Genomic DNA, 17,165 nt, shown 5'->3' on the forward strand with positions numbered 1-17,165 from the left:
CAGATCTTACACCTTCCTAAAACAATTCATTAAGATCAAAAACCAAAAAAGTGCATTTGTTCCAACAAAATTTCCCCTGTGAGCTGAGCACAAACATGTGCACCTTTTAAGTCTGCTAAATTCCAGAAAGGGGTCTTCTCAACGTCATCCAGCCTTAAAAGACGCCGCCATCCTTTCAGAAATGAGTTCAGTCGTCAGGTAGGTCGACTTAACGTGGATGAGTGTCCCAGATCATTCCAAGAAAACTAAAAACAACATCATTGATAATGGACAATGTGCAACGTTGGATATTTAGTGCTGTTGAGATGTTGCCGGGGTTTCAGTTTATAACCTCACAAAACTAATCTGATTTTCTATAATTGATAACAGCCACCATGATGCTGCTCTAATACGTGTTGCAGTCAGGGAAATGGGAAAATTGAGGCTTGGCGCTAACAACTCAACCACCCCATCGCCTGAAGTGAATAATTGTTCATTCGTATGATAAAAATCAGGAGGAGAAAGAAAATAGAGTCACATCCAGTTTGTTTGCTGCAGGGAACAGTTCTGGTTGACCTACAGTAACATTCAGACCAATAGATGTTCACTCATACTTATAATATTGCTTAAGACAGGAAATTACAGGAAACTATTAAATACTCTATGTTTTAACTTGCTTGAGCATTAATATTCCTGCCGTCTGTAAGTGATTCAGACATGAATGTTTAAAATATAACAGTAGCTCTGGGTCAATTCCTCGGTGACTTCATGATCCGCTGAGAGAGACTTGACTAGTTAACTCTAGTTCAGTGACCTGATTATGGGCAGAGATGCGGCTCCGCATACATACGTGGAGAAAGGCGGCAACTGTAACTGCAAGGTCGCATTTTAACATCATTACACACAAACCATCCACACGTGCACCTTTCATTTCCAGCACGTGGTGAAACGTGCACTCAAATCCTCGTAATGTGACAGCAGACAGTTAGATGAGCTACAGTCACCCATGCAGTGACACCTGCTACAGTCGATGCCTACATTTGACCCGTGTGTGCAATATCACATGTTCCCATTGTTGTTATCGTCATCTCTCTCTCTCTCTCTCTCTCTCTTTCTCTCTCTCTCTTTTCTTCTCTCAAAGTGTCTCTATGTGTGATCATCTTTCTTTAATAGTTTGTCACCTGGGACTAATAGACTGTTATCCCTATGGACAGGAAGACGAGGACAGCAAGTCCCAAATCACTCTCATCTATTGATGCATGCTGATGAACCTCCACTTGTTTTCCTTCTGTTGTTCACAGTTTTTTTTTCTTCCTTTTTCGGTCCTGCCATCTGTTTGCATCCAATAAGCTTCCTCGACTCTTTGTGTCACCGCATGTTTTATGGTTAACAATAACTTTGAGTTATGTATTAAGATCGTTTCCCTCGTTCCTGCTGCTCCTCAGGCCTCTTCACCGTTAAAGGGAACTATACAGTCATATTATATTCTTACTCTGCGCTGTTTTGGGGTTTGGGATTCAGTTTTGCTGGGAGACAAACTGTGGACAGGAGTCAGGTAATGTTGCTAAACACGTTTCCCACTAAAACATGCAGCAGAGACCAGACATCACACCCAACCTAGGGCTGGTTTCTAATGAGCATCGTTACCTATTAGCCCTCTGACCACGAGTGGTGAGTGGGCCTTTCCCTTTAACGACATTGTTCACTCTTGTCCTTCATTTTTTCGGGCTGGACCCTGCAGAGCATCATTACACAGAGCCATTTTTTTTCTTTTTAATTTGCATCCTATTTGGCCTTAATGTGTTTCCCCTGGAGATAGTTTTTTTCCTCCTACCTATTAGCTTTCATGTCACAGCAGTGGTATTAATAATAATGGATGATTGTCCTGTCCTTGTGAGCACCTGAGTAAAGCTAATCATCTGTTAGCCAAATATTAATGGTTCACTCTTGTTATGCTTTAGTTTTGTGGGCTGGGACCTGCAGAATATCATTGTTCTGGATGCTGTGGAGGAGGACAGCCGTTCTCAGATCATGCTCAAGAAGGTCCAGTCCCCGGTGGTCCTGCTGTACTGCTCCAAGGACGAGGCGGTCTACATCCTCCAGGAGGCTCGCTCCCTGGGCCTCACTGGGTTCGGATACATCTGGATCGTGCCATCGCTCACCACAGGGAACCCGGAAATAATGCCCGAGGACTTCCCGTCGGGGATGATTTCGGTGTCCTACGACGACTGGGATTACCCGCTGGAGGCGAGGATTCGCGACGGTCTGGGCATCATAACCTCGGCAGCGGCGGCCATGTTGGAAGAGTACGGCGACATTCCTGAAGCCAGAACCTCCTGTTACGGTCAGATGGAGAAGATGGAGAAGACAAAGAAGCTGCCTCCCAGTGCACTACACAAGTAAGTAGAGAAGGAGCCATGTGTGTGTGTGTGTGTGTGTGTGTGTGTGTGTGTGTGTGTGTGTGGTGTGTGTGTGTGTGCGTTCCATTTGGATCGCACAGCTTCCCGCCACAGTCTGTTTGTTTTATCCACTACCCTCAATAATTACAAGCTTCCACCAAGTTTCCACTGAGTGTGTGTTAAGGATTGAGATTAAAGAAAGATGCAATTACTGGATAAAAGACCCAGGGATTCAGACTCAGCGCTAAGTGAGGCAAGCACGTGTGGGGGTTGGAGAGAGGGAAGGGAAAAACAAAGGAGCAAAATGGCTGTAAAGGTTGAATGGGTAAGGAGCGAGGAAATGGGGAGCAGGGTAACAGTGGGAAGCTGCTCCAAATGAGTGCTCTCCAAAATTGAAGAGCTCCTTGATGAGCCCTTCTGTTCCTCCTCTGGTTATTTTTTCCCCCTCCAGTTCTCCTCTGAGCTCCTTCTCACCATGCGCACTCTCTCCCTCAGCCAGTGGGGTAGGTCAGCGGTCCTGCCAGATCGGCCTGCCTTTTCCATCTGGCAGTAAAGAGGACGCACACACCCGTGGATGTGTGACTGTGAACATTTCTAGTCTAAATAATCCGAATAAAGGAGACGAGGAGAAAACAGTTCCATAAAGGGCAAATTGAGTGCCCATTTCAGTAAAGCTCTCGCACATGTAAGTCAGGCTGTTAGTTCCTCTCCTGCCCGGGTGCCTGAGGTTGTTACCAGGTGATGAGTCGCCACAGATGGCTTTGTTGTGGGTGAGAAATCTCAGCCGCCGGCCTTAATTTGAGTGAGTTTGATTAGCTCTAGTGTTCATTTTGCCTGATTTGAGGTTATATAAAGTGGAAACCAAAACACCCCCAATAAGCTTGTGTTTGAAGCAGCACCATATAATACCCGTGGACGTTTTGTGCGCTCCACTTGGCCTGCAGGAGTTGCAATGATATATCCGCCTAAGAAGAATATGCTTTGCAGTGTAATTGGAAAATAACTTTTAATACAATCAGAAGACAAATGGCCAACTAAGAAGACGCCAGTGCACCTCTCCGACCTAATGACGATATACTCAATAGAACATATCCTGTACACTGTGTGTGTGCATGCACGCACGCACGCACGCCACTGCACTGTCTCATACCAGAAACCAGAAAATCACAAGACATTTAGCTGTAAATAAGATCGAGCAAATCAATAAACTCGCCCTTTAAAGCCCAAACCTTTAAAACAATGTTAAACAGTCTAAACAGTCAGACACGTCCCTCTGAGAGGCCCCGGTGAGCTGCGTCACCTCTGAGGCTGAGCTGCTATAAGGTGGAAAAGGACTCGTCTCACAACGTGCTGCCCACAAAAAAGCGTGATCATTTCACTTAAAACATTCTAAGACATTTTAATCCTTGAATGTGAACATCTGCATTGTTCAGGGCCATAAAAGGAGAAATAAAATGAAATATCACGGGAAGGTCGTCGTTTATTAAATCGCAAAATGTGCACGAAAACGCTATTTCATTCCAAATTTGAAAAGTATTTTTTTATCGTATTTTTTGATCATAATGGCTACTACTCGTATGTGGGGGGGGGGGACTACAGTTCAGAGCGGCCTGAGCCACGGAGAGGAACGAGAGAGGCGGGACTGCAGAGAAGAAGATGAAGGTTGAGTTCAATCTGAATGACTGAAAGCCTTTTTGCATGAGCACGGGTCTTTATTAATATTTCATCAGAGGGAATGATGCCTCTGAAAGGTGCTTCGCCGTTCTTCAGAAATCCTTTAGCAAACCGATTTGCATGTAAGAGCGATCCAGCGGTTTAACCACCGGCATAGATGAGCACCAGCCACTAGCATAGCCGCACACGCCCTGTTTGGTGCAAAATAAGGAAGATTCCTGCTGGAACAATAATGTGGAGGTGGTGTATTTAATGGTGCAACTATGTTTGTCTTGTTTTGTTTCACCTCATATCTCCACACGCACCAGGACGTGAGGAGGAACGTTGCTAAGCTAGCAAACTAACACCTTGTTCATTCTTTATGGATGCCACACATCTTTTCCAAATCTGTCCAGGTTTACTCCTCTTCCTGTTTCCATTCAAGCCCCTCTACCTGTTCTAGGGTGCTCTTCTCCCCCCTTTGTCCCCCTCTGGACCCCTCCTTCTGTTGTTCCCTAATGAATAGCACGATTACTGATATAATGGGGGCTGTAAAGTGAGAGGAATTTTGCTCTCATTATTATGAGCGCTACAGGGCAGAGGAAACATTAGGCAGAGAATTGCTGAGGTGAGCAGAGTTATTGCCTCTATTTCCATGTGTGTATGTATGTTCAGCGATTTGGAGTAGTTTAGGGTCATCTTACCAGGGGTATCATCCTGGCTATGTCTGTATCCTAGCAACACCCTCAGAGTTCCGCCTGTTTGATGGGCATCAGCCAAACAAGCCTGGTCTGTCTGCCCTGCCTGCATTCTGATGTTGGGCTCTTTCATGCTAATTTTGTGGCACATAAATTGTATAAAAAGTCAATTTATTCACGTCAAATTGGACTATAATCACCCCAGTTCCTGTGTAGACAAGTCCAAGGATACGCCTGGATGGGATCAGACAAATATATGAATTTGTATGCAAAAGATTGGATTGTGGTCTGATAGCATCATCTTCCAACTACATCTACGGCAGGGGAAAAAAGACAACTCTGTAACAAAACCTGGTGCTCGAGTTGCATCCTGCACCTGATCTGCCCGCTTAACGCTACTCGCTTATTGCTTTGAAGGCAATCACATTATTGTAATCGCACCAGGCATTCCCCTCATCTCAGCCGTATCTCATCTGGACGCCGCAGAGACGGGCACATCGGAGCCAGTGTGTGTTACCGGCGGTTATTTCAGGGATCTGTAGGTAATTTAAAATGTCATAACACACACCGCCGTGACCTTTTTCCCTAATGAGTCACAGTCACTTTTGGGTTTAATGTTGGGGGAGACTGCGAATGTGCCCAGGATGCCAACCGAGGTACTGTCTACCTCTTGTTTTCAATTCATTTTTGCACCTATTAGCAAGATAACAACTACAGCTAAATTAAAGTTGGAATTATAGATGATGTCCTGACAGAGCATTAGCATTCAGGCTATCAGCTAATGGGGGCACGGCAGTGGAGCCACCTTCACGCTATTGTCCCACGCGGCCAGAGACGTCACGTCCCATTTCTGAGTTTGCCCTCGTCGCACCGGGGTCAGTGCGGAGCCGAGGAAGGGAGAAGAAAAGAGGGACCGTCGCGCTCCTTGTTGTACATGACCGCTGACAGAAGCAGAGGGGGAGACGGAGCCGGGAAGGACAGCCGTGATTAATGTGGAGGCAGCGTGGACCCAAGAATATCTCCTCACTGCCCTCCATCTTAGCTAATGTGACCTGCCATGTGGGTCACCCATTACTGCATCTGTGTGTGCGTCTGTGTGTGCGAGAGAGGACTTTTGTCACCTTCTACTCTGATTTTATTACATGTCTGCAACAAACACTGCACATAATGTACTTTTATTACTTGTTATAGTGGGTAATTGGTTTCCAGTTGATTCTAGAACATGAGCTTTGCTGTCTAAATACACGTGGTCGTCGTATACGTTGCTCCTATGATTCTTCGTGTCCTGTCATTCTCTTCACTTTCATCCATTCATGCCACTCCCCGTGACCTTTGACCTCCCTCCTCTTGCTCTCAGGTACATGATGAATGTGACGTGGGAGGGCAGGGACTTGTCCTTCACCGAAGACGGCTACCAGGACAACCCAAAGCTGGTGGTCATAGTTCTCAACAAGGAGCGAGAGTGGGAGAAGGTAGGCTCTTCCTCTGCCCTCACGCGTGAACAGCACTTCCACGGCGGTAGCTGAGGACACGCGGAGCTCATGTAGGTTCCAATTAGTTTCCTGTTTCTTCCACATGTGTGATGTCTGCCTGTAGGCTGATGAGAACCTGGGAGTGCTGCTAGAGCACACCCGTCCCCGCGCCTCAGATAAGTAGACAAAAGCACCACCTGCAATTACCGAGAAGCTCCTGGAGGTCTCTCGCCGAGCGAATCTGACGCGGTGTGCTAAAAATAGCATCGGAAACGTTACCTCCGTCTCATCCTACAACACTTAGTTGATCAATGAGCTCATTCGCTGGCGAGCATATAGATTTCTTTAACTGGTGGATGTGAGAATTCTCCGGTAATGAATGGCTGCTAGAAATGGCCGAGCACTATTGCTGTTGTAATGGATTTTAAATGGCGGCCATGTATCTTTATACCTATATCTGGCGGCCTTGCACAGGCCTAAATACCTCATATTTAATGCCTCAATAGCTCATAGTTCAGAGACTCTGGGAAAATAGTTGCGAGGGGGACCGAAAAAAGGTTGAGAAGTAATTTTTTTCCCTTCTTTTATTATTTCTTTCATCATCTCCCCCGTCCAGACAATCTGGGCATCTGGTCCATCCTTAACGGGGATTGCTGCCGTGGCCTCTGATGGCAGCTCAAACCACAGTTAATCAAAACCCGAGACCCCCGTTATTGGGGTGACGGAGGGTCGCCGCGCGTGCGCTGCCGTGTTTACCCGTTCCCATCCAGTTTTGGAAAGAAACTCCCTTTGACAGAGTGGCGCTTCGATCCGAGACGATTTTTATCCCACGCGCGCACACCTGTGTGTGTGTGTGTGTGTGTGTGTGTGTGTGTTACAGTATTTGGTTTACTCTGCAGTCTGTGGAGCCCCCTCCCATTTTGATACCAGCCTTTTCATATTTCATAGTGACACGCACCCACAGCAGCACACAATGAACCCTTTGTTGGCGCCGGGGAGGGCTGCAGAGAGCGACTGTAAACACAGGGTGTGTGAAATTGATCAGTACCACTTTACTTTGGTACAGAGGCGAGGGAAAGAAGGCAAGAGAGATGAGAGGAAAAAAATGGAATCATGGAGTAATTGGGAACTCTCGCTCTTTATCCTGCTTCTGTACACGCCACACACACACACACACAGGCACACACACTTTCACAATGATCAAGAGATAAAAATTCAGCAACAGCACTAAAATATGGATATGTGCTAAAAATATAGGATGTGTCCCCTTGAGGCGCAGGAGAGAGAAATGGGGAGTATATGTAGCGAGAGCGAGACCAGCTAGCAGCAGAGACAGATGGGCCAAGATAGCAAATGAGCACATGAAAGCAGACGTGGCGGGAAGAACAGAGAGGTGCACTGGGGCCACCGGTACGTGCGTGTTTCCTGTTTCGCGCTCACCAAATCAAGGGCTTTAACACACTGTGGCTCCTGCTGCGACCACTATGTGAATTTGAGTGTGCAAATTTAAATTATGTATCGCGCTTTTGATGCATCTCTTCAAATATTGATTTGTTTTAATGGGGGAAACAGAAAATGAGAGTTCTATTAGAATTTCAAGAAGGCTCATTTACTTTGGTAATGGACTAAACCCATTTGTTTGCTCCTTCTTGGGTTTTTTGGGGAGAAGTCTCCTGTTGCTCCAACGCAGCTGCTCAGGCATTCGTTCGGCATGTATCGGTCCAGGGGCAGATGTTTTGAGTGAAGACAAAGTAGGTCTGGAACAGTGTTGCTCCGAAACAGGGAGAGAAAGAAGGCGCCAATGGAACGTTGGCTCTCGTTAAATGAATAGAATGAATGTGTGTTTTTGGCTGAAGAGTGTTTTGTTGCTTTTATGTATTCCAAAATGTCAAAAGAAAATATACTGAGTGAGCAACATCTGTAAGATGTGGCAGGCTCTATAAGAGTATATGTCACATAACAAATTAGAGGTTATGGGGTTTGTTCTTGCTTACAGTTTGTACATTTTTTCTTACACTTTTCCATAAATCCTGACAACAGAATTGAATTTTGTGCCACAAGATACCGGGAAGGACCCCATACAGGCAGTAAAACCAGCAAACACACACCAGCGTGCGCAACCAGAGCTAGAGAGGATTGAGGAGAATCCATTTTCCCGACATAATTTTGTCTGACAGGACTGACAGATACTGTTTTATGACTGAATAAGTTTCTCCACACTATTAGGAGCTTGTTCTCCCATAATGCTATGTGCCACTGCGATAACGCTCTGAGAGAGACAGGTGCACAGTACGTGCGCCGTGTAACAGCACTGACCACGGTTTATTTTTTATCATCCCACTAACTGGTTCCACTTGCAGACCTGGAAGAAGTGTGTGTGTGTGTGCGTGCGTGTGTGTGTGTGTGAGAGAGAGAGAGAGAGAGCGACCTCTGTAGATTAGGATGGGAAGAGAGGCATGAAACAGGTGAAATTAACAGTAAGCCACAGAGGAACAGGCAGAGACGCTTGGGAAAAGGTGATAACAGCCAGTATGAGGTGACAAATAGAGAAGAGACTGATGAGAGGAATCAATGAAAAAACGAGAAGAACACGATTTTTCTGCGCTAATGTGTTATCTCATCTCCGAGTGCCTGTAAATTTGATGCCAAGCGATGGAAACATAGGATTGTTGCCATGGGAAGTCATAAAATGGTAACCCCATAGGTCCTCACGCTGACCTCGCTTTCAGATCACACACACACACACACACACACACACACACACACACACACACACACACACACACACACACACACACGCCTGTAAAACCTTCAGTTATATATACACATTCTGCAATGCTGCCCTGGCCCTGGCTCCTCTCAGAGAATTAATTTATTACCCTCTTTTCTTTAATTAGAGAGGAAGGAGGGACAGAAAAGAAGAGCAGGAGCAGAGCAAGATCGTTCTGGAATTTTCCTGAATCTTCCTCCTCTCCTCTACCTTCTTATGTCATCCTCCTTCCTGCCATGGCCGGTCATCATTTGTGTGATCTTTAAGAATTTTATTTCTAAGGTTCCTTCATTTCTGCGACCCTTCCCTCCTCCCACCTACAATAGTGTGTGTGTGTGTGTGTGTGTGCATGTGTGTGTGTGCGCGTGTGCACGTGCACATTCTCCCTCATGCGTGAAAGAACAGCAGAACAGCTGCAGCAGGACAGACAGACAAACGGGGCGGTTTCCCGGAGAGTGAAGGTGACACACGAAGAATTGCGCACGCCACCTTGGCGTAGCATCACGGACCCCTACACACGCCTGCGTCGCCCGTACATGGAGATGTTGCCCACTGCGAGTGAGCTGTTGACAGCGGTGCTGAAGGAGAGCAGAGAAAAGGGCTACTAATCCTTGTCAGGGGATAGAAAACCACTCAAAGCAAAACAATTAAAATGCTAATTTGTATTTCTCCTCTATGTTCGCCTGTTAATGTCCCAGCCAGGCGTGCATGCTGGCCAATAACATGCACAGGTTTATGTGGCATGGCGTATTACTCCTGCAGCAAAAGACGAACAGATTAGCATAAAAATATTGCCCCCGTCGTTTGCTCGCGCTCACAAAACCAACCTTGTCAATAGCTTTTACTGTTTCTGTAAATTAATGACTCAAGCGTTCACACGTGAATGCGTGTTGCACGCTATTTTTACGCGGAACTAGTGTTTTATTAACAGGAAGAAAGAGGGAGGGAGGTTTTTGAACCAGAAAAAGAGTGGAAGCACGGTTTTGCTGTTCTGTTTACTTGCTTGCGCATTAATAATTGAAGGTGGAATAAAGGCTTGGTGCCTCTGCTGTCTCTGCCTCTCCCACCTGATACAGATGTGCATAAACAACACGAACACGCACGCACGCACGCACGCACACACACACACACACACACAGCGGTGTGGGTGAGGGAAGAACATAGAGAAAACTGTGACATCGCACTTCTGAAAACTTTCTGAATTATTTAGAGTCCCAGCGCAACCGTGCCGCCACCATATGTTTACATTCAGACCTTTGGACTGCAGGTTCCTATGTATCCCTGCACGCCGCACTCTGATCTGTGTTGCCACAGTTCCATTTGTAGGAGCAGAGTTTCGGTTTGAGCCTCTGCGGGTCGGCAGACTCACAGAACTGGTGCAGAAAAGTTCTGGTGTTTTGTTCCAGGTTTCAGCTGTTTATTCCAGGTGCTAAACTAAGCTCAGTGGTTGGAATACTGACAGATGATGGACTCACTGGGATCACATACACGAGGAATACGAGACACGGTGACCTGGATGCAGGAGAAGAAGATGCCAGATTCAACAAAGGGACGACAAAAAGAAGACATTTACTCTAAGATGGGAAATCAGATTGGTGTGAGAGGGCAACAGACTCTGGGGGAGTCTGCTCACGAGTCACATTTTCATTACAGAGCTGCTATGAATTTAAGATTTTGATATAATACAGATGCAGAATGTCGTGCACACTTGTAAAACCCTCATGTAAGACCTCAGAGGGGGATTATTAAGGACAACAGATGTCATTTAGCCTCTTAAACTTTGACAAAAATTAACTTTCTGTGTTTTCAGTCCCAAAATATCATCATAGGATTTGATGGTAATAAACTGTCATGTCACATTAGCCATCTTTAGATTGTTTCTGTCTGTTTGAATACAGTATAAATTCAGCCCTTCTTGCAGTGACTTCCTTCCATTCACCATCCTTCCCTTCAGATGGGGAAACTGGACAATGGCAGCCTGACCGTCAAATACCCGGTGTGGCCGCGTTTCAACTCCTTCGGTGATGCTGAGCTGGATGACAACCACCTGTCCATCGTCACTTTGGAGGAGAAGCCCTTCGTAATAGTGGAGGATGTGGAAAGACTCACTGGGACCTGCATGAGGAACTCCGTGCCCTGCAGGAAGCACATCAAAGAGTAAGTCCGAGACTCAAAAGCCTCTCCATGAGCTCTGCAAAAAAAGCAAATACTGCCAAAACCGTATGCTCAGGAGCAGGTACGCCAGTCTAGGTTTAGTTGATGGCCTACCTACACAATCATGGTTGTGACAGAGGAAGCTGAATGCTGCAGGAATTTCACTCCTAATGTCTGTAAACAGAGTGAAAGAAAAGCTTCATTATTAGATTCACTTAGGGTGCAACACAAAAGAATAATCATGTTATCATATCTGCGTGACACAGGGCTGCTGGCAGACAATGCAGCAATAATGAGGCTCCCAAAGTTGTGCTTTAGGGTGATTAGCAACATACGTCGCCGGGATACTGTGATTGACAGGTGAAAGTATGAACCAGCGTCTTCTTCGCTTCTGTTTTCTTGTGAGCAGCTGAAGAAGTGCAGGGCGAGATCGAAGCAGCCGCTCCGTTCCTCCCCCTGAAAATGGGAGGGCTGCTTGGCTCAGCTATTGAATTTTTTACAGATGCCCCAAGAACATTTTGTTATTGAAGTGGAATCGGACAAACTGCGAGTGGCTCAGGTGTTGCTACATGCAATGGTGTTGTATACGCAGTAATTGGATCATGCTTTAGTCTCTGTGGTAACACACACACACTCATGCGGCGTAGAGCTTGTTAAGCAGTATCTGGGTCCCGGGGAAAGAGTTGAGATTTCCATCCAGGACCCACTGTGAAGTAGGGCGAAGGATGAAGCGTTAGAGGAGCACAACACATACACAGTGTATGTTCTCGCTAACCACATGTCCACTCAGTCACAGGCCAGTGCATCCGAGCGCGCTTCTTCTTCCCACAGCGCAATTCCCACTCAAGCATCCATCACGTCCATTTGGAGGAAGGAGAGATGGATGGAAGGAGAGAAAAAGGCAGGGAGAGAGGGATGATGGAGGGCATGGACGTGGGTACGGAGGACTACCCATGCATGCATAAGCACAGATTCACTCAGCCGGGCTGGGCCTGAGAACATGCCATAGTCACAGTAATACACAAGGCCCCACAGTCCTCTCTCTGGAGACCCCAGTGGCCCCTGGACTCTTTCTATATCAAGTTGTTCTGGCAACTTTGCAACAGCCTCCATCATGTCACGGCTCCGGCTGCACCACGGCACAGCGCCTAAATGGGATGGTGCTCTTGCAGCTCCACGCTGCCACAGCCCGCCTTCCTTGTTTACGTGCTGTCGCAGGGCCCGTTCCCTGCCCCCACCCGGTCCCTGTCTGTGCACCACCACCATATGTTGTATGTGCTGTATGTTAGAAATGCACTTCTGCCCTCCACCTGGAGGAAGGCAGAGCACATGCTAAACGTTAAGAGGATTCATATGTGTTTTTTAATTTTAATGCTGAGTTTGAGAATGTCCAGGTCCGTCTTTAAAGATGGACTATTGGACAATTATGTAAGTCTGGATCCAGAACTGATTTGAAGAAAGGAAGGCAGAAGCTTTTAAAACCTTCACACATGTGACATTTACATCTTCAGTGACATATTCCAGTGTAGAAGTTTCACATTTTCTTCTTTAATTTTTCCCAATAAGGCGCCAATGCTTCTTCAGTTGGAAGCTGAGACAGGTTACAATTCATTGCTTCCATTGTAATATGCTCACAAAATGAAACTATATATTTACTACATTTACTACAGTTCTTCTTCATTCGCGACGTCTGCCTCTGCGGAACTCGCTTCAGGCCTCCTGCAAAATTGGTGCAAGTTCTTTTTTGGTCATTCCGCATTTCATTTCATTGGATGAGTCACAAGAACAGCAAGCGCACGCCCACGAGCCCTCTTCTCTTTTACTCCTTAATTGTCCCCCGCTTTGTCCGTCTACCCTTATGAGACCTTCACGTTCTGACTCATTACCATTGTTCTTATGTGATAATTTAGAAGCTCCAGGAGAGTTTAAAGAGATGTTGAGCCCAAAGAGTAAGACAAAGACGACGTCTCAAGGATGGTTGAATGAAAATGTAGCTGCTTTAGTGTTTAGAGATTGCTCAACACTGCAGTGGGGTTAGGGTGCAGGTTAGGCTGTGGGTCCTTCCATCAAGCTTGTGACCAATAAAGGAGAAGGCTTCTTTTCATGATTAGTACATATCTAAAAGTTAAATGAGAGTCCCAGGTGGTGTCTCAAAGTTATCAGTGTGTGTGTGTGTGTGTGTGTGTGTGTGAGTCCCTGAACTCATCTGATTCATGGACGCAGATGGTGCGCAGTTCACAGATGCAGCGCCGTCACAAACCTTTTCCTCTCGAGAGGCAAAGAGGTAGAAGGAGAGACGGAGCATATTTTCACGTCTTCTGATATCATTACTGAATAAAGCGAGCTGGATTTAAGGTGATAAAGTCCCTGGGTGATGTTTGTTCATTGGGACCTTCATATAATCTGGACAAGACAAATAAAAAAGGATTCCAAACCCAAAAGAGCCTGTTGGTATCTGACGCAGGGTGCGGTTAAACATACACTTGGATTTCAATTTAGTCGCTCTCATACAGACCAATGCTGGTTAATTAAGCCTAAAATATGCTGATTACTTCATTTTCTACCCCTCATTTTGTGTATGACAGGAAATGGTCGCTTGAGAAAGCAGCTGATCGAACTTATCGACTAACGTTGCGTTTGTTTGTGTCCCTGAAGCAACACAACAGAGGCTGGTGGAACGTACATCAAGAAGTGCTGCAAAGGCTTCTGCATTGATATCCTGAAGAAGATCGCAAAGTACGTCAAATTCACCTATGACCTGTACCTGGTAACCAATGGCAAGCATGGCAAAAAGATTAACAACGTGTGGAATGGGATGGTGGGAGAGGTAAGATGCTTCTTTACGGCTTCCTTATAGCATATAGCTCATTTATGTAGCAATGAGTCACCTTAGCCTGAGCTGAAAATGAGAGATCGTGATCTGCGATAAGATATTTTTCTGATCTGTGAGGAATGTCAGCCATGCAGAAACTGAGTCAGCTATCAAGATTACATCCAATTTAATCCAAGTCGCCCGTGTAAAAAAACAAAAAAACAACCTCCCCTTGCATCGTGGTGAAGCAGCTTTGACATTAAACTCCAGAGTTTGTTGAGAAACCTGTAAATTTAAAGGCTGTCTATATATTTATATGGACATGTTTATGTCCTGGAACTCATGAGGCCTGCGTACCACTGAGCACAGACTCTGACTTATGTGGTGATTATATCGATTTAGGTCAACAATTTAAAACTTTAGTGATGCGTAGGTTGTAAAGAAAATAGCCGGCAGTGCAGCAGTCAGGTTCTCAGTGATTTCCAGGGCTGTTTGTAGACTCTAGTCCACCACAGGTGACCAGGGTTTATGTCTGCAGGTCACCCTCTGAGCTCTGGAGCTGGCTCCATAGAGCAGTCATGTTTACTTAGAATAAAAATAGAGTTCATTGTTGAGACTAATGCTTCTGTTTTAGTCACATGTATGTAACGCATCCCCACCTTTCTAATCATAACCATCTCCATCTCTCCCCCCCCTGTCAAAGGTGGTCTATAAGAAAGCCGTCATGGCCGTCGGTTCTCTGACGATCAATGAGGAGCGTTCTGAGGTCATCGATTTCTCCGTCCCGTTTGTGGAAACCGGTATCAGCGTCATGGTCTCCCGTAGCAATGGAACAGTCTCGCCATCAGCCTTTCTCGGTAATTTTCTGAATGAAAGTTGCTCGGTCGCACCAACAGGAAGAGGGAATGTCTGTGCATGTGTGTATGTATTCTTGTTTTTTCTACATATTGGGTATCTAAATACTTATTCTACTTGCAAAGTAAGGACATTTTTGAAAAGTGGGTTATTTCCTGAATACCTTAACGGGCTGTTTCGAGGGTTAGGACATGGGTTGAGGTGAGAATTGGGTTTAGGTTAGAGTTAGTGGGTTAGTTGGGATACACAGGGTTGGAATGCATTATGTCTATGGATGTCCTCTAAATGGTAGAAATACACGAATGTGTGTGCATGTGTGTGGGGGGGCAGGGAGGGGGGGTCTCAGCGATATTGGCAATCCCAGTTCAGTCCATTGTTGATACTTGCCTTGCTTCCTGCCAAGATGATTCCCAGTTAACTGACAGCTGTAAACCCAGGACGTTAACCCCCGGTGACCACAGCTATCCCTGTTATTTTTGTGTGGGCTTCCATGGCCTCACACTCACACACAAATAACACACACTCAGGCACAAGTGCAGACAGGCGAGTAACACACACGCATATATAGAGGTACCACACCGACATGTGTGCAACACGAAGTAACTGGCGGGGAAGTGGCAATTATAACAGGAAAAGCCCAGGATGGATGCTCGCCAACTCTTCCAGACGCACACACACACACACCCATACATACAGAGTGCACGGCCTCATGCCAGCAATGCTCTCCTATACATTAGAGCGGGGTTTAATCACTGCGGCAGCATTGTGAGCTCAGAGGGAAGACAGTTGTGCTGACACCAGGGCTTCCTGTACAGCACGCCTCCTCACGCTGTCAAAGAGGAGGTGGGCCTGTGTTTATGCAAGTGTGCACAGAGACTCGGGGAACATGCAGAAGTCAGCTTGTTATCGATGCAGTATATGTGTGTGAGGATGTGTGTGCGACACAGAGACTACATTATCGCTGTGTTCATTTAGTATAGAGTGTGGAATTAGAAAGTGATGTGTGACATTAAGATTGACTCCAGCCTGTGCGGAGGCTTCATCTTCCTGCTCTCCTTCTCTCCCTTAGAGCCTTTCAGTGCATCAGTGTGGGTGATGATGTTTGTTATGCTCCTGCTGGTGACTGCAATGGCCGTGTTCATGTTTGAGTACGTCAGTCCTCTTGGTTTTAACAGAAACCTGGCGCAGGGAAAAGGTGAGAATGCCATAGAAACACGCATCAGCGTTTCAGTTTCGACACGCTAGAACCACATTTCTGTGCTACTTCCTGTCACTCAGACCCTCACGGACCTTCCTTCACCATGGGCAAGGCCGTCTGGCTGCTGTGGGGTTTGGTCTTCAACAACTCTGTGCCGGTCCAAAACCCGAAAGGCACCACCAGTAAGTTCATCGTGTCCGTGTGGGCCTTCTTCGCTGTCATCTTCCTGGCCTCATACACTGCCAACCTGGCTGCCTTCATGATCCAGGAGGAGTTTGTTGACCAGGTCACCGGGCTGTCCGACAACAAGGTAACCAGAACATTTTGAACGCTAACCAATATCCTCCACTTTAGCTCTGCTAACTGCACTGCAAGGATTCTTAGCATTTCAGGGGCAAGTGTTTAATCAAACTAGCACTAAGGGAAGGGTTATTAATGTGGAAGTCAGAGGTTGATTATATTTTAGTAATGTTTTACTCATTATTTTATCTAAAATGTGTAGGTCCTAGTTTTGAAGTAATTTAAAATAGCTTCTAATACAGTGGAGGTTCATGCTGAGAATTGAACAGGGTAACTCAAATTACTGGCTGCAGCAGGAATAATATAAAGAGCAAAAAAAAATCCATTAATCAAACAAATGGAGGTTCTCCTTTAAAATTAAATGTAAAACAAAAAACATCTAATATCTGCACTGGAACAAAAGACATTACTTAATAATGGTTAAATACCCACATGAAAACATGCCATAAGCATAAATGTGTGTGATTAGAGATGAATACAGATCCAATGTGGGATTGAATGAACACAAATAACATGCGGAAGGAAGAGGAGATAAACAACAATGCACAACTAAAACAGAAGGATGACGAGCTAAAAGATTCACGGAAAAGGTCAACCCAAACAAAGAGCGATAGAAGACCAACGCAAAAGGGTAGAGGGTTCCTGAGGAGAGACGGATCTGGACAGGCGTCCAAGAAGCCAGTGTTCCAGACTGATGGGGGCAGTTTTGACAACAGGCAGAAGGAGCAAAGGAGGAGGGTGGAATTAAGGGCTGAAGCCAACTGGCAGGAGGCCCACTGAAGAATGGTGAGGGGCCGAGACACTCATGATGGTACCAGACAAACAGACGGACAGATGTGGGCCAGACTGAGTCCGGCTGAGGCGGGGGAGGAAAG

The 17,165-nt window shown here is 46.0% G+C and overlaps 1 protein-coding gene across 2 annotated transcripts in view; it reads left to right on the top strand.

Moving 5' to 3' along the window:
• grin2aa (glutamate receptor, ionotropic, N-methyl D-aspartate 2A, a) overlaps nt 1-17,165 on the top strand; it is a 91,646-nt gene that overhangs the window by 59,401 nt on the left and 15,080 nt on the right. For both annotated transcript variants that reach the window (XM_057014590.1, XM_057014589.1), the window contains 7 exons: nt 1,941-2,378; nt 6,087-6,201; nt 10,926-11,128; nt 13,781-13,952; nt 14,641-14,794; nt 15,862-15,987; nt 16,071-16,300. In XM_057014590.1, coding sequence (XP_056870570.1) covers nt 1,941-2,378; nt 6,087-6,201; nt 10,926-11,128; nt 13,781-13,952; nt 14,641-14,794; nt 15,862-15,987; nt 16,071-16,300 — 1,438 coding nt within the window. The remainder of the gene's footprint in view (nt 1-1,940; nt 2,379-6,086; nt 6,202-10,925; nt 11,129-13,780; nt 13,953-14,640; nt 14,795-15,861; nt 15,988-16,070; nt 16,301-17,165) is intronic.

Source organism: Takifugu flavidus, chromosome 18 (assembly GCF_003711565.1).
Source record: "Takifugu flavidus isolate HTHZ2018 chromosome 18, ASM371156v2, whole genome shotgun sequence".
Lineage (NCBI taxonomy): Eukaryota > Metazoa > Chordata > Actinopteri > Tetraodontiformes > Tetraodontidae > Takifugu > Takifugu flavidus.